We start from the raw sequence: 21,614 nt of genomic DNA on the forward strand, positions 1-21,614 counted from the left end.
GAATCGATAAATATTTGAAAACTAAATTTCTTTAAAAAAAAAAAAACAGAGTTAATGTATAAAACAACCGTTGAACTTTATTGAGTTTAAGTAATCATGTATACACATAATTACACCGGTGCCGACAAAAGAATCACCTTAACAAGTGCTGTAATAATTTAATGGATATTAAATTCACAATTTAAATCCAAAAATATACTACACACCAGAGTACTCCCTCTGAAGCTTGCTTATTTTTTCATAGCATGTAAAAAAATTGATTTTCTTTGGTTCGGCAGCATAAATAATAAAATCCCCCCGCAGTTATTAAGACAAATTATTTTTTGACTAACAGTTTCTCCTTTAAGCACCGTCAACATTCTATTGTTGCTGTTGTCGTCTGCCATTAAGTCAGAGAGGGTGCTGTTGTTCGTGTTCTAAAGTGGCGCAATCTATAACCAAAAATGCGATTTCTGCCACACTCATACGTCACACCCGTTTTAAAGGGCGGTCCCATTCATACATCTATTCATTCATCCGCGGATCGTCATTTGATTTGATCCATCGCCAATTCAGTACCCCCAGAGGTATAATGTGTTATGGGAACATGGAGGACTTTGTGACCAGAAAAATTTAACGTGCTCCAGTCACCATTTATTACACTGGGAGTTATCGGCCGGCTGGATTGGAGGTCTCATTCTCACGAGTCCAGCGACCTGCCAATCGAGCTATCCCGACCTGCGAAATTTTAATGAAGATATCAAATTAGGGTTGGGATAGCCTGGTTGGTAGGGCACTGGGCTCATGTCCCAGAGTTCGTAGGTTCGTTCCCAGGCTGGCCGAAGACTCCCCGTGTTGTAAATGGTGACTGATGCACGTTAAATCTGTCGAGTCACGAAGTCCTCCATGCTTCCATAATAAATCATATCCCTGCGGGTACTGATCCAGGAGTTTCCTTGTCTTCTGGATTGGTTCAAAATTACGAAGAAACGGAGTTGAACATTAGTAGTCGTGAACCCAAAAGTGGGTCGGCTGTTCAACGACGGAATTAAAATAAAATTAGATTTCAAATTATACTTCGCTGTAAATATCGAGATTTGCAAAAATGAATGATAATATTTCGAACTTGGATCCAATATTTCTCTATTCAATCTAAAAAACGCATTGTTTTTTTTAAAAAAAAAAGTTTTCTATTACCATTTTTCTCATATAAAGATCTCTTCAGTTGCCATCCGCCTAAAATTATAAAAGTTTTAAAGATATTTTTGCTAACCAGTAAAATACTACTTTATGTCTAATTAAAAAGCACTTGCCAGCAATATTTATTAATCACCCTTTCTTAGTATTCTCTGCATATTGTTACGTTTATTTTTTAATTGATTATTATATTATTTTATATGCAGAGGCTTCAGACTGAAAGTGGCGCTTTTTTATTATAAAGTAATTCTATACCATTACCTTCAAAAGCGACACTTAATGATAATAAAAAATATTTAAATCATTATCTAAATTTATGAATTATTAATCAGTGAACAAGATATATTTATTTTTCTCAAATGCTTAGAGTGAAACTGGGTCCAGTCAACATTTGATATAGGATAATTGAATACAAAATTGAATACAAAATTGATATACCTAATTGAATACCCAATTGAATACAAAATTGTAGGAAGTAACTTTCCGCGCTATACTATATACTTCTCTTTGGCTAGAAACAATTTTTTTTTTAAATTTTATTTTATAACCAACGTTGAACAACCGAAGCTTAAGCTTACGGCTACCCAAATTTGGGTTATGACTACTAATGTTCAACTCCATAGCCTTGTAACTTTGAACCCAATCCAGAAGACAAGGGAACTCCTGGTTCAAGTATTGGGGAACATTTGCAATCGTGGAGGATTTCTTGATGGAACTAACCCGCATTTGCGTTACATGGAAACGTAGGCCACGAAAAACTCCCACCGTTGGCCTGGAGGCAAGGGGACTCTAACTCGTGATTCGTCAACCACTGAAGTTATTCTACGTCAGCACTGTGGTCAGTGCGAGACTTGTGCGGAATTCGAACTCGTTCACCTCATTGGAAGGCGAACGCTCTATCCCTTAAGTCACTAAGGCAATTATTGCTCTTTTATTACAACCTAATATTAAAGTGGGATTTAAGAAACAAACATATAAATTAATATAATCGCATTTTAATCGGGTTTTTTTTCTTCATCTGAGTGTTTTTTAGGTCTTTTTAAGTCTACGGAATCTGAGGATTGATCGAGTAATATTTTGGCACTAAATTATTTTATTCCCTCTAGATTATGTACAGTTGAAATTATTTTAAAATACATTTTTTCATTTTTAAATACATTTTAATCATTTTCAAAAATCTGGTCTCGCATAAATTTTTATTTTCTAATGCTCTAATTACGATCAAAAATATATTTTGGTATTTTTTAATTATAAAAGTTAACTAATAGTTGATTTAATAATAGTTAATAAAACTAAAAGTCACTGAAGCAATAGGCTAGATTTTCGGAATTTCATTTGTACTAAAATATAAAATCTAAAAAAAAAGTTGTTGATTGGATCTTCACATTCTTGAACCCAATCTTAAGGAGGAGACCTCAAATATGCTAATTAATAAGTGCAGATGATATTTTAAGTTACGAAAACAGACATAAAAAGGCACTTTCTCTGAATAAACACACTTTTTTTAAAAGCGATTCAAATTTCTGACCCTCAAAATATAGAGGGTAATATACTTAGTAAATATTTATTATTTTATTTAACAATGATCGAAAAAAATTTTAATTGCTAGGTATACGATTTAAGTCTAGGTATACTAGGTATATAAGATCTAGGTATTCGATTGGATAAATCTCCTAACCAAACTACGGCTACCCCTATATATTGGAGGTCAAAAATACGAATCCGTCAAAATGGTATGTTTATTCAGAGAAAGACCAATTTTGCGTCAGATTTCGTGACTTAAAATATTGTCTGCACTAAATAATTAGCATATTTGAGGTCCCCCCTCCCCAGGAACCATTAATTTTCACACTTAATAAGTGAAAATCCGATCATTAGAACGAAAGTTATTTAGGATGATATCTTTATTGAGCGATGCATATTGTTTAGATAGTGTATATTGCACACAGAAATTTTTTGACAACTTTTATTAATGATGATACAGTCAAACTCCGCTATAGTGAACATGGTTTATAGTGAACTCCCGGATATAGTGAACGAAATGTTCGCTCCCTTGCATTACCATACACATGTAATATTATTTTTTGTGGATATAGTGAACCAAAAGCAAAGAGGAAATTTGATATTATGAACTTTCTTCTGTCTTCGCATAATTTTTTTTCCCTTCCTTTTTACGTTAATTTTGAAATTTCTACTTAAAGTGCATATACCGATTTTTAAAATCATCTATTGAGTTGAATGTCGTCATTTATTTAAATTATATGTAATCATGTAATAAAAGGGAGCAGTTCAGAAAAATTAGGTAAAATTGTTTGCACTACGGATATAATGAAACCCCGGTTATAGTGAACCGAAATTTCGGTCTCTTGAAGATTCACTATGGTGGGATTTCACTGTATATATATATATATATATATATATATATATATATATATACACACAAATAGGTCTATGTGTATTCTATATAAATAAGCCAATATATAACAGCTATATTTCTAAATATCGATTTTTCCCTTCAATTTTTTAAGCCTAAATTCATTACTTTTTCAGTTTTTTCTTTAAATTTTAGAACGTAAACTGAGAAAATAACCTCGTTAACCCAAAATTGGCTGGACTTTCATAATTATTTCATTACCTAAAGAGAGATACTATTATTCTTTTTGTTATAATGGTATCATTTTCGAAATAATTTTATGAATAAATAGTTTTTGATTCTTTTAAAAAACAATCCTTTCTTACTACAGAAAATAACTCGATAACTATTCCGACATTTATCTGTTTTAGTTAAAAATTAAAGTTAAAAGTTGTTCCCGTTGTTCATCTGATTGAGGTAGTATTAATTTCAAAGTTTTCTACAAATTAATCGCATATAAATTAAAAATTAATTATCCACGTTTAATAATTATAAGCAATGTAATTTGTTTGTCATTCTTATAGTTAAATTATAACTTACTTTATTTAAAATTATAATTCATCTTTAATTTATGTTTCGGCTCTCTTTCCTTTTACGACATTTTATGGGGCCACATAAGAAATCTAGTTTAACGTAAGGGAGAAAAAAAAATAGTAATGTTTTATTCTAACCCATAAAAGAGCTCCATTATCAAACACATCAGACCATTTCATTTCTTCCAAAAAAGAAAAAAAAATTGAAACTTGTTTTTCAATATTTTTTATTTTGCAGAAATACAGAATACATCCATAGTTGGCATAAATAAATGTTTAAAAAAATGTACAATTCAAACTAATAACAGAATAATCATCAGACATCACACATAAATAGAAGATTTATTTTAAATAACCTGCTCAGCAGACGAGGATAAAAACAAGCATTTTGTGTGTATGTACTCCAACCCATGTCAAAACGGGATTTCAGAAATAGCGAATTTTCTTTTCTATAGTAGAACATTAATTGTACAAGCCCAAATGAGCTCAAAGCTAGTTTTTTTTTAAATCAAAATTACTTATTACAAATAAAATAAAATGAGTTTCAGAACTTTTTTATTTCTTCAAAAGTTTATTTTATTGACTCTTTTGTGTAAATAAGCAAAATGATGTTCTTTTATCATCGTGCCAAAAGTGATAAAGTCAATAAATAAAATTTAAAAAAAAAATAGATAATGAGCCTAAGTTGTTTAGTTGCTTGGGGAAATAGTCATAGCTTGAGTATACAGTGGAATGTATTCATTCCTTATTTCAGAAACAGACGCTTAAACGACTGAGGCACATTATCGTATGTGTTCTATTTATATCCACGAATAATTTATTAAATTGTTTTGGTTGAACAGTTTATTTACTTAAAAGATGTCCAATTATGCTAAATTCAAAGCTGCTCAAATTCACTTAAGAGAAGCCTCATTTACAGATTCCCCCTTTTTTTCCCTAAGATTAAATTTATAGTGTTCCATTACACTAGGGTTATTCTCAAAGTTTCAAACAACGCGCTCTAAAGTGTTTTTCATTCAATAATATTTTTTTGTTTAGTTGATAAGGTTGAACATTAACATAAAATAAATGAATATTGCACCTGGCAACATGAAAATAACATAACACACTACACTAATGACATGTTAAGTGAATAACGATTCTCTCTTAATATATTTGAAGAAATAACATTAATATTTCAAAAAAGAAAATGCATTTCATTCGCTTGTCTAAAATAAGTAAAGTCGATTTTTCAGGCAGAAATTTTTCATGCCATCAATAAGCTCTTTTAGTGAACGAAGTGCAAAATAGATTATCTTTGATATACAAAATGAGGGACAGTTACGAATTTTATCCTTTATTTCTCATGATTGCACTTGGTAAATACTTTTTCAAGTCCTTTAATTTCTTTTTCATCTGAACTCAATTTTTGAAGAAAAAAAAATAATGCAATTAATTAGAAATCACGGTATCAAAGCTCCAATTATTTTTTTTAATTTTTCGATTGAAAAGACCTTTTTTTTAACAAAGGGTTTTTGAAAATCGAATCAGTATAGTTTGTTAAATAAAAGCTAAATTGATGTGATTTGAAAATGTCTCTCAATAGTCTTTCCAATTAGATATTGTTGCAGTTAGTTCGAATGTTCGAAAAGGAATGTTAATTTAATGTGACTAGGGTGGATCTCTCATTCTTCATCCCTGAATTATTTTCCTTTTTTTTCATTAATTAAGGAGTTTTTCTTTTAATTAACAAATGCTAGAGTTGCTAAACATTTCGCAGTAGAATTTGAAATAATATACTGGAAGGAGGAATAGAAGTAACATTTGAAATTTGGAGCCCTGTAGAAATTAACTATTTTTGTTGTTCTTTTAAAGACCTGTAAAATGTATATTTACAATATTTTTTCTTCTACAATAATAGCAAAATGTATACCATTTTGACATTCCCTTCAGGTGGATTCATTCATTGAAAAATAACCGTTATCTGTCTCTTTTAAAATTTACTTGGGAAAGCTCAAAAATTAAATGTGTCTGTAATTCATCAAGAGCTCCACGAACATGGGTTTTAGTAAAATTTTTGATTTCTGTTTTGGTCTTAAAAAATTGCTGATATTCACAAAAGACAGGGAATAAAAAAAAAGGGTGCAAAAAATAGCACACATGTTTTCTTCCGTATTGAGTTTGTTAGACAGGCCTCTTGCGACATTTCCTCATACTAATTATCATGGAAAACCTGCAATATTATTTTAGTTCGCATTTGTTCAAAGTTTATGACACACAAAATAAAATGAAAAATTCTTCTTTACTCTTATACCCATCCAATACCTCTGTTGGCGTCACTGTTGGTACTACCGCTTACTTTACCAGTAGACGTGCTCGGCCAATTCACGTGACTGGTAGAGGATGCACTATAGCTGCTTGGCCAAGCAATGTTTCCGCCATTACCACTATAGCCATTATTGTAACCGGAAGACTGCTGGCTGTACGACGAGGCTGATGGAGATTGCTGAGATTCGGCTCCGTAACCACCCTCTGACTCATCACCCTCATTTTTACCGTAGCTGTAACCTCCGTCGCTTTGTCCATATTCTCCTTGCTGACCGTAACTACCTTGTTGACCACCTTGGCTGTAGCCACCTTGTTGGCCACCTTGGATATAACCACCTTGTTGGCCACCTAGGCTGTAGCCACTCTGTTGGCCATCTTGACTGTAACCACCTCGTTGGCCACCTAGGCTGTAGCCACCTTGTTGGCCATCTTGGCTGAAGCCACCTAGGCTGTAGCCACTTTGTTGGCCATCTTGGCTGAAGCCACCTAGGCTGTAACCACCTTGTTGGCCACCTTGGCCGTAGCCACCGTGTTGGCCATCTTGGCCGTGGCCACCTTGATCCTCCTGTTGATCTTGACTGTATCCAGCAGCACTGGCTTGTTGGGCTCTCCCATAGGTGGACTCCCATCCTTGGTAATCGCCACCTCCACCACCACCTCCATATCCACCTTGCCAGTCACCTCCTCCTCCCCCATAGGGTGAGCCTTTATTGTTTCCACCCTCGTATGGTGAACCTTTGTCGTTACCACCTCCGCCATAAGAACTGCCTTTGTCGTTACCATAGCTCGGTTTCTTTATGTAAACACTGAAATTAAAAATATAAAATCCATTCATTATACAGTTTTATATTGTTTTACAAAAATTAAACAAAGACGTCATTTTTAAAATAAACCAGAATCTACCAAAAAAACTTAAAGCTGTTTTTTGAATTATTGTTGTTGTAGTTCATTTACGTCGCACTAGATCTGCATAATGGGCTATTGGCGAAGGTCTAGGAAACATCCCTGAGGATGATCCGAAGACATGCCATCACAATATTGATCCTCTGCCAAGGGATGGCACCCCAGCTTCAACTGTCCGACGATCTGCACGCGAAGTCGAGCACTTTACAGTAGAACATTTCAACGAGGACCCATACCGCACACCCTCAGTCCCTAAGCAAACTAATCCAAGTGGTGACCCACCCGTACACTTGACCGCTACCAGTGATGCTCGACTTCGGTGATCTGCTGGGAACCGTGTCTAAACGATCAGTCCACTGCGGGACAGATTCGGTCACGGTCACTGCACGGTTCACGGATTATTGACCTATGAAAAAGAGAAAACGATTTTAGCGAATTCGGGTTTTTTTTTATAACAGTTATTATTAAGTGCTGGATCATTAAGTTTTGTATGTCGCATTCTAGGCTGATAATAAAATAAGAGTTTTGTCTGTAGAAAATCCTCACTTTTCTTTTAATGAAGAGCGTTTGTCTAAATGATTGAAAAATAACTACATTCATAGAACTTATTTATGAATTTTAATTCTTTTTTACCAGGAATTTATCTAAATAGTACAACCCAAGAAAACAGACTCATTTACTCATTGAATAAATTTATAGTTAAACCGTGTGTTTCTGAAAAGTGTTAACAAAATCGTTGCTTAAAAAGAAGCCCTTCATTATTGACTCATTGAATTACTGGTAATATTAACTGTGCTTCTGAAGTTTTTTTAAATTCTCTTTAATTATAAAACAAATAATGTAAAAAACAAAATTTTTAAAGTCCATTCCTACTTAGGGTCAACAAAGAAAAATATCATTTTAGTTACTTTTTATTGAATGATTACAATTTTTACTCCCATATAAAACTAAAATTATATCATTACATTTTCATTACATATCATTACTTTTTTAATACTTTGCATATTTTTAATGCATTTATATAATACTATTATAAATAATGTAGTCTCTGGAGGGCTTCATTTTCTTATAAGTTAAAAATATAAGCAAAAATGATAAAATACTTCAATTTTTTATAATAAGAAATACGCAAATAACTGTTTGAAAAAAAATTATCTCTATTTAATTATGTGACGATACGATCAGTTTTATAATTGAAATTTAAAATAATTTCAGAATTGCTTGAGAGTCGTCATCATTTCGCTTCATGATACTTTAAACTAAATTAAATTAAACTTATTTGAAATATATATTAAATTGGAATAAATTTAAATTAATCCTTATGTACTCAATACTTTTTTGAATGATAACTAATTTCATTCGAATAAATATTTAACTACATTAAACTCAGACTCAACGTTCCGAATTAAATGGGTTGCTAAATGCTTACAAGAGATGCATACGGTCTTAAAATTGGAAAAAAAAACAATAATGATGCTAAATGAATAAATAAGAAAATAAAAAGGAAGGAAAGAATATAGAGTGGATTATTTCCAGGAGGGATGCGTGGTCACGCATAAAAAGCCACGAAAGTTCATTCGGTGGTTTGTCGACATAAATACTGAGGTTGAGAAGATAGGTCAACATCTCTTCTTCAAAATAAGAAGAGAAGGACTTATTTATTTATGAAGAACACAGGTGTGATGATCTTTATGCCTCATTATTTATTTATTTTGCTAATACCTATAAAATTCTTGATAATAAATTCCTTAGACCAGTGGTTCCAAGTTTTTTCTGGTTCCCTAAATAATCGTCTGTCTCTTGGCAGAATCTCGATTTACATTAGCAGTTGTATTAAATTACAGTCCCTGACTAAATTATCAGAAACACTGTAAGATTCTATGTAAAATCTTAATTACTCAGGTGATACTCTATACAGCTTTATAGTTCTTACGCGGTTTGCACTTGCTTACGTTCGTGTATCATTGGGTTAAATTAGACAAGATATATAATATAAATTCGACGATAGGATAAACTAGACTATATATTATATAAATATAGAATATTTAATATATCAGGTATTATATTATTATATTATAATAATGAGATCAAATTATTAAGCGCACTGTAGTGTTTTAATCATGACATGATTTGCAAGCGTTTATAGGCAATACTTTTATAGTTAAACATAGATATCATGGGTTTTAATTCGGGAGATTTTTGATATGCTTCCTATTTGTATTTATTTTTAACGTATTGCATTACAATGTTAAAAACAATCGATACACGAACGTAAGCAAGTGCAAACAGTCACATAAAAAACAGTAAAGCTGTATAGAGAGTATGACCTGATAATTAAGATTTTACATAGAATCTTATAGTGCATCTAATTATTTGGTCTATAAATTAAAGCTGACATGTTACATTGGTATCATTAAACTTGCTTCGGAAAAGTATAATTAGTTCAATTAAAACCATCTCGTTTCATAATTATCAAAATTATGGAATATTTTAAAATAATACGTTTCTCGAAATATATTTTATTAAAACGAATTTCAAATGTCTGCAGCTTTTTTTGAAGCTATGTTCTTCTTCGTGTGTGTGTTTTACTGCACGTCTCTGTAAAACTATGCTAAGGTAACCCTGAAGAAAGGGTAAGATTTGTTTCTCTGCGTTGGCATCATCAAAGTTTGTGGAGCATTTCTATTTTATCTTCAATTCCTCTCCTTCATTTTAAAAAATAAAGTTAAGAAAAGAAAACAAATAGGGTTACTTTCTTTTAATTTTACATAATAAATTCTGCAGATTTTACTATACCATTTAAAAAAAACTAATTTCATCTTCACAACTAAACAATGGGAAGATATCTTTTCCATCAGAGAATCTATCGGAATCTATAGAAAATCTATCGCAGAAAATGTAACGAGAATGACGTATTCGAGTTGCAGAATCGAGTTTCTAGGGGATCATCTGCATAAAATTTAAAGGTATTGTATTTCTTATCGGTAATTTGACGGAGTGACTATTGCACCTGTTAAATAAAACTCACTGTTCTACTGTGCTCACACCCATCATCACAGAGTGGAATCTCTAAAAGGGCTGTAATATAAACACGCCTTTAAATATTATTTTTTTTTTTAAAGAAAGTATTTTATGAAAAGCTTAATCTAATTATATTTTTGCGTAATTTATTTTTCACTCTCAAATCGTTTTATGAAGAAGTTTTGAATACATTTGTTAAGCTAAAAATTTCTATTTTGTTTAAATTTTTTCTATTTTGTATATTCAAAGGAACACTGATATTATTAAAATGACAATTGAATTTAGAAGTTTATGATTTAAATTTCAAATATGTTTATAGGTTAATGCTAATATTTAAACGTGAAAATTGCTGAGTGGAATCAAAATTTGAACTAATTATATTTTAAAATGACTTCACCTATTATTCATTCTTTATAATAATAAGAAAAACAATTCTGAATTATTTAATTCAAATTGCCAAGCGTTATGTTTTTCCCGTGCAAAATCTTACAAATTTCACATCCGTGTTGTTTTCATCAAAATTAAAAATTATTATGCAAACTGTTCATAATATAAATGTATTATGAATATTTTCAGAAACATAAAGTTATAAAGAGTATCATAACAAAAATATTAAAATAGCAAAAGGAAGAAAATATATTATTTGTTATTATTAATAATGTATTTTCTTTCATTTTATTTCATTAATTTATTTATTATAATTATTATTATTTTCTTGGTGCTATGGTTAATCGAAAATTTTTTGACTTGCAACGTAGCCATTGATCCAAAAAAAAAAAAAAAAAGGATTGGTGTCATAAAAAAATATGAGCATAATGATAAATGCTATTAATTATAGTACTCTCCTTAGTGCAATGCTAAAAGGCGATAACAACGGTTTAAAAAATTATAATTTACACTGGGGTAGTGCCTTCTAATATGGTATTAATATAGACAAAGCAAAATATATCAATACAATAGTGTGAGGAAGACTCAAGAAAACTTCTTAAGCAAAATACACATTAAGTAATAAATATTACGATAAAAAAAAAACAGAAAATAAAATAGAATGGAAAAACAGAACGAAAAACAAAACGAAATATATAAAGCGAGAAACGATTTCAAATGAACTTACATAAATGGTTAATTTTCAAGATTAGTTATTAATTATATCAGTAATTTTATCAGTAATTATATCAATTATTAATACTGACGATAAAAAGGAAGGGGTATCGCATCTGACGTTAAATAAATAAAACATTGAGTCGCTGTTTTATTTATTTAGCGTCATTGACATCGTTGACACCATCAAACATTGGCATCGATTACACTAGATAAATAAAATAAAAAACATTGAGTCGATGTCTGTTTGATTTACGAAGTCATTCAGAATCTGAAAGAAATAAATGGATAATTCATACTAATATTTCCTTTTCCAATAAAAAAACAAACAGATGTTTTATTAATTAAATGTTAAAACAAAAAAAAGTATAATGTTAGAATTTTTTTTTTAAAATAAAAATTAATTCCTTTAAATTTCGAATATTTCTGAAGAATATTTCCCTTTATTTCAATGATGGATATTTTTCTCAATTGTTCTACTGCGCAAACATTATGAAACTTAGAAACTTGAAATGACTATGTATAAAAAACGTAGAGGGATGAATATTGTGGAGATAGTAGTTATCGACAATGTCAACCTTCATTTATGAAAAGTATATTCAAGAATCGAGTTAACATGTCTTATAAACTAGGGAATTGGAATTGTATTTTTTGTAGTGGTAGATACACTGCGGTACTCCCCCACCAGAATTTTATCTGTGATAGAATTCGATGAACGGATACCACTAGTTAATCCATTGCTGTTTTGTGATTAGCCGGGAGAGCTGTATTAAGATCACCGTACTATTTGAGTGCTGAATGTGAGAGGTGTATTAACTTCACGATCGTAATCACTCCTGTGTTGCCGTTAGCCTTCGAGTGCATGCAAAGCGACGTTGTGCGTGATCGAGACGAGACTGAGTAGCAACAACGCGAGAAGGTGGGTAAGGCCACAGTCACAAGTAGCAAGTCAACTGTTCAATGTGGACAATCCATCGAAGTAGGCGTGTTCAAAGGCATTTCTGTCAAGGCAGGCTTGTTTACGTCACGTCTGGGTCACCAATGTGGGAATCGTTTTGAAAGCAATGTCAACGTTCATCTATGCAAAGGTACCCCACCATAGATTTAAATTAACATGTCTTATATACTAGTGAATTGGAATTGCATTTTTGTAGTGGTGGATACACTATAAATAAAAAATGAGCATTCGATAATAAGTTTGAATATGATAATTTACTGTTAAATGTGTTGACACTAATTTGACAGAGTTAAAATTTGACATGCTGAAAGGACTCTATTTGAACTTAACACAAAGTTTTTGGTTTTGTTTTTCGAAATTCAGATTTGTTCGAAAGTTGTTTCCAATTCAAGTGTTTTGCAATTTGTTTTCTTTAACTATTAATTTATCCATTGTTGTAGAAAAATTTATTCGTCCTCATAATGATGTCAAAAGTAACAAGAACAAAAAAATTAATAATTAAAAAATTAGATGTTGCCAGAAGAGAGGAGACGACGCGATTATACAAACGAGCTTCAGCGCTGTAGTAAGAACGCGCTATAAAACAAAACCCCTCTTTTTACGCTTTTACCTTAATTTGCGCGTCTGTCATCATAAATATTAAGGGGTTCAGGAAGAAGAGAAATCCTGACTCAGTATTTCACAGTGAGCTAAAAGCCACAAATGAAGGCATTGACTCTCTTGAGTTTCATCCCAGTGGAAACGAGATATGGGTTCTGTCTGATAGCAGAAGTGCACTTGACCAATTGGCATAGCGTGAGAGATAGAGCTGGAGTGTCAATACTCATCAGATTCATCTGCAGTGGATTCCTTCCCACCGTCGATCTTGAAGGAAATGAGTATTGCGGATACTTTGGCTAAAGCTGGTGCTTGCGAGGCCTCTGTGTCGTCGGCACCCCTCCCCTTTTTGGAAATCTTCTCAAAAATAAAACGCGAAAACAAGACCACTTGGAATGTCCCCCCAAAGCACCCACGGTATCCGACCTGGAGGCTCCCTGGTCTCAAGGTTTTAATAGACAGGAACGTCCGCTTTCGAAGTAGTCGCCTTAAATCAATGAAAGGATCCAAGAGCTTTGAAATATGTATCAACTGTTCTTCTGACCAGGCTTCGCCTCACCACATCCTTGAGTGCCTGGGGCTCACCAAACAGGATTTAGCAGATGATCCATTGACGGTGTTGGACTTTCTGAGGGTGTATTAACGTCATGGACCTGGTCTAGCACTGCTGGCCAATGAGGGTGCAACGACAACAACAAGGGTTCAAACATTCGATCGATATCCTGAGGAACCTATTAGGACCTTATTTCGACCACCCTCCATATTCTGAGGGTTTAAAATCCGTCAAAAAGAAACATATGTTATTCAGAGAAAGAACGTTTTTGTGTGATTTCGTAATTAAAAATATGGTTGCCACTCATTACTTAGCGCGTTCCCTATTTAGATTAAATCCAATTTAGAATGTGAACATCCAATTATTAGATGTAAAGTTAATTAGGTGATCCGGTATTTTTCCCCCGCATTTTACATAAAATTAAGATTAGAGTAAGCTCCTGCTTCTATTTTAAGACTAAATCTATGTATTAGAAATTGCTTACAAATCCACAGATAATAAACATTTAAATAAAAAGTAGGTAATTTAGATAAAGAGAAAGGTCTCATCATCTGATTGAAGATGAGAGGAAAAGAAGGTCATCCCATTAATTCGAATCTTCTTTTTTTAACATTTTTCCGCCGTTATGCCTCATGAAATGAGAATGATGTGTTAATAGACTGCGACATCCGGGACATCATCATCACTTATTGAATGCCGAATCAAATCAAATCAAACCTTACTTCTTCTTCTTTTTTTTTAATACTTGTTGGGTATTTTTATTTCTGTTATAGTTAAAAAGTGGTCTGGGACACAAAAACCATGAAAAATTTGATGTTTTTAATACATTTTTTTTAAACACTAAACATACCAACACTTAACATCGAAAAATAATAATAACAGAATATTAACTGTATATAATTGTTAGAAAAAGTCATGAGTCAAATGTGCAAAAACGATACGATGCATTTTCGATGCAAAAGTTCTTAAACGGTCATTTGATTAGTTTAGTGTTAAAGGAATTGTTAGTGAAAAAACATTAATTAATTTTCAACATGAATTCAATAAATCATCTATGGAATTGATAACCCGCCTTTCGTTGGGATCTTGGCCACATATTCAATTTCGATAATGTGTAAATTCTTCCCCCCCCCCTGTCACGTGAGCTCCTCTCGATGCCCAGGAATCTAATTTCATTCATATGAAAGTCTCTCCCCTTGTTAACGACATCAGTTCCACATTATCTCTCATTAGTGCATGAAAATGCACTTTGGCTCAATTTGCTTCTCTTGACCACTGCGGTTTTTATAGTTTTGTTTTTCCATATTCATTTACTTTTTATTTTCTGTTTCATTCTCGGCTTTATTTTTCAGCTTCAATTAATCGCCTAGCTTTCCTTTATTTCGAAATGCATCAGAATGAGTGGTCAAAGCATATCGACTTCCAATACTGTACAGTCTCTGGCTAAATTACTATACGCACTCTAATAATCTATGTAAAATCTTAATTATCAGTTTGTTTGCTTTTACGTGGCTGAAACTGGTTTACACTAGTTTATGTTAGTGTATTAATTGGTTAACATTGTAATGAAATAATTCAAAAATAAATACATAATTTAATAAATGCAATAATTTAAAATTAAAGATCATCCATGCCTTGCCCGGGATTCGAACCCAGAACCTTTCTGATGCAAGGGCAGTTCCCTAACCCCTACACAGGCTGGTCGGCTAGAATCTTATAGTGCGTTTAATAATTCGGTAATGTAGATTATTTTTTTAATAATTCCCCCCCCCCCCCCAAAAAAAAAAAAAAAATTTTTTTTTTCTGTCCTTTCTCAGAAAAAAATAATATAAAAAATAAAAATCAATAACTATAATTTCCGTTTAGGATGTTAAGTTTTCTTTAAACATAAAAAGAACGTGAGATCAATAAAAAACAAAGTTCCTAAGAAATAGTGTCCATCAAAAGGCTGAAACAAATAAAAATGGAAAGAAGGAGAGATGAAAACGATAGGAATTGCACTTACGGAACTGGAACTTCGACCTTCTTCTTCACAATAATCTGTTTGTAGACCGGAACTTTGACTGGATAGTGGAACGGCTTGGGAACTTTGATCACTTTGTGGACTGGAACAGGTATGTATTTGGGTACCTTCACTGGATAAGGAACAGGCACCGGTTTCGGAACAGGCACCGGCTTGTAGATGGGTACAGCCTCAGCTTTCAGCACTGGAAACGGTACTCCTATGGGCACCGCTTTGGGGACTGCGATTATTTTAGGCACTGGAATAGCCTTGGGCACGTTGATTATCTTCGGGATCGTTTTGACCACCGGTACTCGATAGGGAACAGGCACATAATTTGGCACGTGAATCGCTTTGGGGATCGGAATATATTTGGGTACCGGATAAGGTTTGGGTACGGCTACTTTGTGATAAACTGGTACTTCCTTGTGCACTACCTTGATTTTGGGCTCTGGTGGATAGTTGTTGGCTTTCACAAAACAAGTAGCGATCATGAACACGGCTACTGAATAGAACAGCATGATTGAAACCTGGAAAACAAAACAAAAAATATTTATTAAAATGAAACACTTGCCTTCCAAGTATGCATTCTGTTTTTGTTTTTTATCTCTTTTTATGTTAGTTCATAGAAACCACTATAGGGTTAAATACATGGTTATTTAATTTTATTTTATAACCGACGTTGAGCAGCCGACCCAATTGTTTTGGGTTGACAACTACTAATATTCAACTCCGTAACCTTAGCTGTTGAACAGCAGTGGTAGAGAGTTCCTGGATCGAATATTGAGAGAAATGTGCCTACATGGAGGACTTTTTGAGGGAACTAACCCGCATTTGCGTTACATGGAGAGGAAAACCACGAAAACCTTCCACGGTTAGCCTGACAGCAAGGGGACTCTAACCCATAATCCGTCTACTACTGAGGATATTTCACGTCTGCTTTGTGGTCGGTGCAAGCCAGATGCGGAATTCGTAAGGACCAGCCATTGCCGGGATTTGAACCGCTGGTATTAAAATATGCATATCATTTCAGAACATAACTTCTGCGCTTAAAAACAATAAAATAAAATGACAATTAAAAAGGAAGTAAAAAACGAGTGTTTTGTCATGAAATGTATGTAGTAACAAAAGAAGTGTTACACATTTTTACTAATCAGTCTGAGTATAATTTCGAGTGATGAATACTCCGTTCGTCTTCATTTAACTCTGAAATACGTGTGTTGCATTGTTAAACAGTTTCTTTAATTCATTTTAAAGTTGGTCAGTCCCGCAGTGGACTGATCGTTAAGACACGGTTCCCAGCAGATCACCGAAGTCAAACATCACTGGCTGCGGTCAGTGTGCGGGTGGGTGACCGCTTGGGTCAGTCTGAGGAGGGACCGAGGGTGTGCGGTATGGGTCCTCATTAAACAGTTCCACGAGTAAAGTGCTCTACTTTGAGTCCTGGTCGTCAGGCTACCGAAGCAGGGATACCATCCCCTCTGCAGAGGATCAAAATTGTGATGGCATGTCTTCGGATCATCCTGAGGGATGTTTCCCAGACCTTCGCCAATGGCCCATTGTGCAGTTCTAGTGCGACGTCAATGAACTACAACAACAACAGCAGAGTTGGTTTTGTTAAAATTAAGTAAAATTTACTTCCATTTTGCTATCACGCATTGAAGGAGTTTAGCACCCAGAATTTTCGTTAAACCTATTCTTTGTTTCATTTATTTTGAATGAACTAAACTCAGTGGCGCGACAGCCCATAGAGGGCCGAGGCCTACTGTGCCCATCTCAGTTTGCTTGACCTTGGGCTCTTATTTTGAATTATTTTAGGTCAAAATAAGTGATTGCATTAAGTATTTTAATAGTTTTTGGTAACGAAATACAGCATCGGACACATATCTCCCTTTTTGCCTTAAAGATTCCAAACACGTCTCCCTTCTAAGCAATAATTTTTTTAAATTTGAGCGCAGTCTAAGAGAAACAGTAATTTATCAGTCAAATTTATTTAATTTACAAAATCAATGATCTAAAAATTTTTTGATTATAAATGAGAAAAAAAATTTCAAACTATTTTTTTTTCCTTAGATTTTATATTTTAGAACAAATATAATTTCGAGAATTTGACAGATTTTTTACAATTAAAAAATATCAAACTATATTTTTACTTGTAATTAGAGTGTAATAATAATAAAAATAATTATATGTAAAAGGGACACCGGTGTCTGATCTGCATGAAAAAAAATTTTAAACGAATTAACCAATTAAATACCACTTAAATTTGAAAATATTTAATGAGAAGAATGACATTCTTTTATCTTAAACAATCTTAAATTAATGGTGCTGATCGATGTGATTCACGTTTCATTGGCATTTTAATTTAAATACATTCAACCGAAATATTTAATAAATAACGGATTGATTCTGAATATAATTAGAGGTTTCCAAACTATTAAAAAGAAGAAAAAAACTATCAGCTTTCGAAACTTTGTTCAATCTGCGACGGTGTTCCTCTGAATAACATTTAGTAACTACTGCTTTAAATAATGATGTGACCTGTATAAATAAATAAGTAAAATTAAGGCAAAATATAAAACAGCGCGTCTGTTTATAAATGCACTTCCACCCAGCTCAGCTTGTTTTAATTTTTCGTTGCCAATGAAGCGAGCAAAAGAATGTCATCGGTTTTGTGATACTATACTACACATTAGTAATTTTTGTAAAGTGTTTTAGAAGTTTAGTTTACAGTTTTAAGCATTTGTTTAATTCATTCATTTAATGAATTAATTTTAGTTTTATGTGAGAGAAAAAATGTCATTATTTAATAAAAAGTAACTAAAATAAAATTTTTCTTTGTTCACCTAAGTAGGAATTGACTTTTGTTATTTATTTATTTAGTTATGTTTTTTTTTTTTTTGAAGTTATACTTCTTATGCGACTTCCAACAAGGTTGCGTTAAACGTTTAACGCTACATTTTTATTGGTCGGGAAATCCAGTTTTCCCTCATTCATTTCCATATTGTTTTGGTTCTCACTAGCATAAAAGTATTGTTTTTCTATAAATATTTTTGTAGTTTGATTTGATACACATATAATTTAACAGGATAGCAATTTTTTATTTTCAAATTTAGTGGATAAAAATTGTAAAAAATGAGTGAAAACAATCTCTTGTGAATATCAATTGATTGTTAGGTTTTCTCTTTTGAAATTACATCATGACGCATTCACATACATTATTAATACAAATACATTTTCCACGGCGAGACGATGAGGCAACCAGAAGCACTTCCTCTGGTTCAAGAGGTTCACGAGGGAAAAATGCACAATATTACCGTGATTACAGAGCACGGAAGCGAGCGGAGCAGGAAAAAGAGTCGTTGAATAGAACTAGTGATCCTTCTACGACTGCTGATTCTTCTACAATTAACGTTGCAGGTTACGAAGTTTAACTTCTTCCGCGCAGAAGGACTCCACGCACTATTTTTTTTTTTTTTTTAATATTACTTATTTGAACGTCAACGGATACTTAGGTCGCACCAGATCGAATACAAAGTTAGAAAAATTTATAAACATTTTTTTCAACGTATTAAGTAAAGAATTTTAATTTATAATATAGGCATCCATTTTATACAAAGAGGAGCAGTCATCCTTAATTATTTCTTTTGCATTAGCTGTTAGTGCTACAAAAATAGAAAAAGAAGACAAAACCAATTTAATCTTGCTCTCAACTATTCACCAATTCTTAAATTATTTTTTTTTTATATTCAATAAAATTAAACAAAATTTTTGGAGTACTTTTAATTAATAACAAAAACATCATTTTAAAATTTGAAAAACGAAATTGTTGAGAATTGCGAAAGATATGAGCATTTTAAGTCATCCTTTCATACTGCACATGAGCAAAAAACATTAATTTTCTGTTTCCATTGTTTTGTTTTGAATTGCAAGTGGTAACTTTTGAAAAAAATTGCCGACCGGCCTGTGTAGGGGGCAGGGAACTGTCCTTGCATTAGAAAGGTTCTGGGCTCCAATCCCGGACAAAGGCATGGATGTTCTTTCCTTCTCTGTACCATTAGTCCACACTGTGGGAGTGACGTTGGCCCACCTAATAGGATGCCTCTGAAAAAGAGGCCAACAAAATCGTCCTGTAAATGCCTGAATTGGCGGATGTTAACACAGGTGGGCATTGGAAAAAAAAACTTTTGAAAAAAAATTTGATTAGAGTTTCTTTAAAATTTAAAAAGGTTTCTAACCAATATTTTTAGCAGTTTTTATAAATTTTGAAAAAAGACACTGCATTTAGAAGAAAAAAAAATGTTTTCCTTTGGTTTGAAAGTTTCATTTCATAACTCCCGCAATATTTAACAAAAAAAAAATTCGTATGTAAAACAAAAATTTTCATCCAAAATGCTTTTATGTAGGCATTTGAATCGACAATAGTTTACTTCATGATGAAAAACCTTATTTTTTATTTGTTTAATTAAATAACTTTCGTTAAAAAATGTGATCCTAATCTGGAAATGAAAAATTTAAAAATCATTGAATCTCACTGTTTTCGTGGTTCTAATTAAAGCTCATAGATATATATCTAAATAGATATTATGTTGACTTAAAAAAATTACATTAATATTTTTTTTTTTTTTTTTTTTTTGGTTTGTTATCGTGTTTCTTACCCACAACACTTCAGCACATTTCAAAAAAAATATTTTATATTAAATTATTTTAAAATAATTTAATTTAAACGAAATAAATTAATAACACATTTGAAATTTAAAAATGTTTATTTTTATTTCACCCTTCCCCAATTTATTGAAAAAATCGATTTGTATTTCGTATTTTAAGCGTATATGCCAAATATGAAGAAATTGTTTTTTTTTTTAAAAAACAGAAAGAATAAGAAAAAAAGGAGAGAAATAGAAAGAAGACACTTTTAAGCATGTAAATAATATTTCCATGACTAATTAAACAATAATTTTTTTAAAATGCGATGACTTTAAACATCGATTCATTAAACAATTAATAAAATAAAAAAACTTGTTTAAACAATATTTTTTTGTAATGCAAGAATGGGTATTTCTACAACATTGAACAATTAAATGACACTTACCTTCAAATGCAAATTATTTCCAATCTAGGGTTTCACACAGAAAAAACAAAAACGCACTGACAGGTAAGTAGAGATCATCTCTAAGGAAGATCAAAACCAGAAGTAGAACTTTAAATACGGAGATAACTTTATTGACCTAGATTGCGAGGGACGCCATCTATCGTATACTTCAAGAAGAGTGCCCCCGTCGATTTTACTTTAACCCCGTAGCCTGGAATGTTTCATATGGGAAAAGGAACTGTTTTTCCTTTCTCTAAGACATCGAAGAGGAGGCGGTGCCCTCTCGCTTGGTGACGAATTTGCTTTAACAATTAGAATACATCATAATTGTGAGATTCAAGATTGGAACTCGACAAGAATCGATCTCAGAACGTTTTCAAAAGAAAATGACTTTTCTAGAGGGAATAGCTTGTTTTCTCGATGGGAGATGTGCTTATTAATTTTATCACGCGCAGCTGTGAGCCACTTATAAAGGCAAATCCTGAAGTGTCTGAGGTGGTTAAATGATCAGCTATTTATGCTATGTTTGCTATATCAATCTCATTAAAGAGTAAGAACTTATGACAGTTATAGAGTCCATTGAACTTATGGTACTAAAAATCTAAAGACTCAAGATACATCTATTTAAATGGCTAAAAAGAGAGAGAGAGATTTTTTTAAAAATAATCTGCCAGAAATTATTAAGCTCATAAATATAGTTTATCGGTTATTGCTAAAATTTAAAGAAGGAAATGAACCCTGTTCCCAAATCGGTTTTCGTCACAAAAAAAAATTTGAAAGTCAGTGCAGGGTCGGGATAACCTGGTTGGGAGGGCACTAGGCCCACGTCCAAGAGTTCGTGGGTCCAATCCCTGACTGGCCGAAGACTCCCCGTGTAGTAAACGGTGACTGATGCACGTTAAATCTGTCGAGTCGCAAAGTCCTCCATGTTCCCATAACAAATCAATACCTCTGAGGG

At 32.6% G+C, this 21,614-nt stretch overlaps 1 protein-coding gene across 1 annotated transcript; it reads right to left on the bottom strand.

Moving 5' to 3' along the window:
- Positions 1-4,332: 4,332 nt before the first annotated feature.
- Positions 4,333-21,147, bottom strand: LOC107440770 (uncharacterized). Its single transcript, XM_016053795.4, has 3 exons — positions 20,657-21,147; positions 15,568-16,094; positions 4,333-7,235 (listed from the first exon to the last, which is right to left on the bottom strand). The coding sequence occupies exons 2-3, from the start codon at positions 16,083-16,085 to the stop codon at positions 6,410-6,412; spliced, it is 1,344 nt and encodes a 447-aa protein (XP_015909281.3). The 5' UTR covers positions 16,086-16,094; positions 20,657-21,147; the 3' UTR covers positions 4,333-6,409.
- Positions 21,148-21,614: the final 467 nt, after the last annotated feature.

Source organism: Parasteatoda tepidariorum, chromosome 6 (assembly GCF_982258835.1).
Source record: "Parasteatoda tepidariorum strain Cologne lab strain chromosome 6, Ptep-v5.0, whole genome shotgun sequence".
NCBI lineage: Eukaryota > Metazoa > Arthropoda > Arachnida > Araneae > Theridiidae > Parasteatoda > Parasteatoda tepidariorum.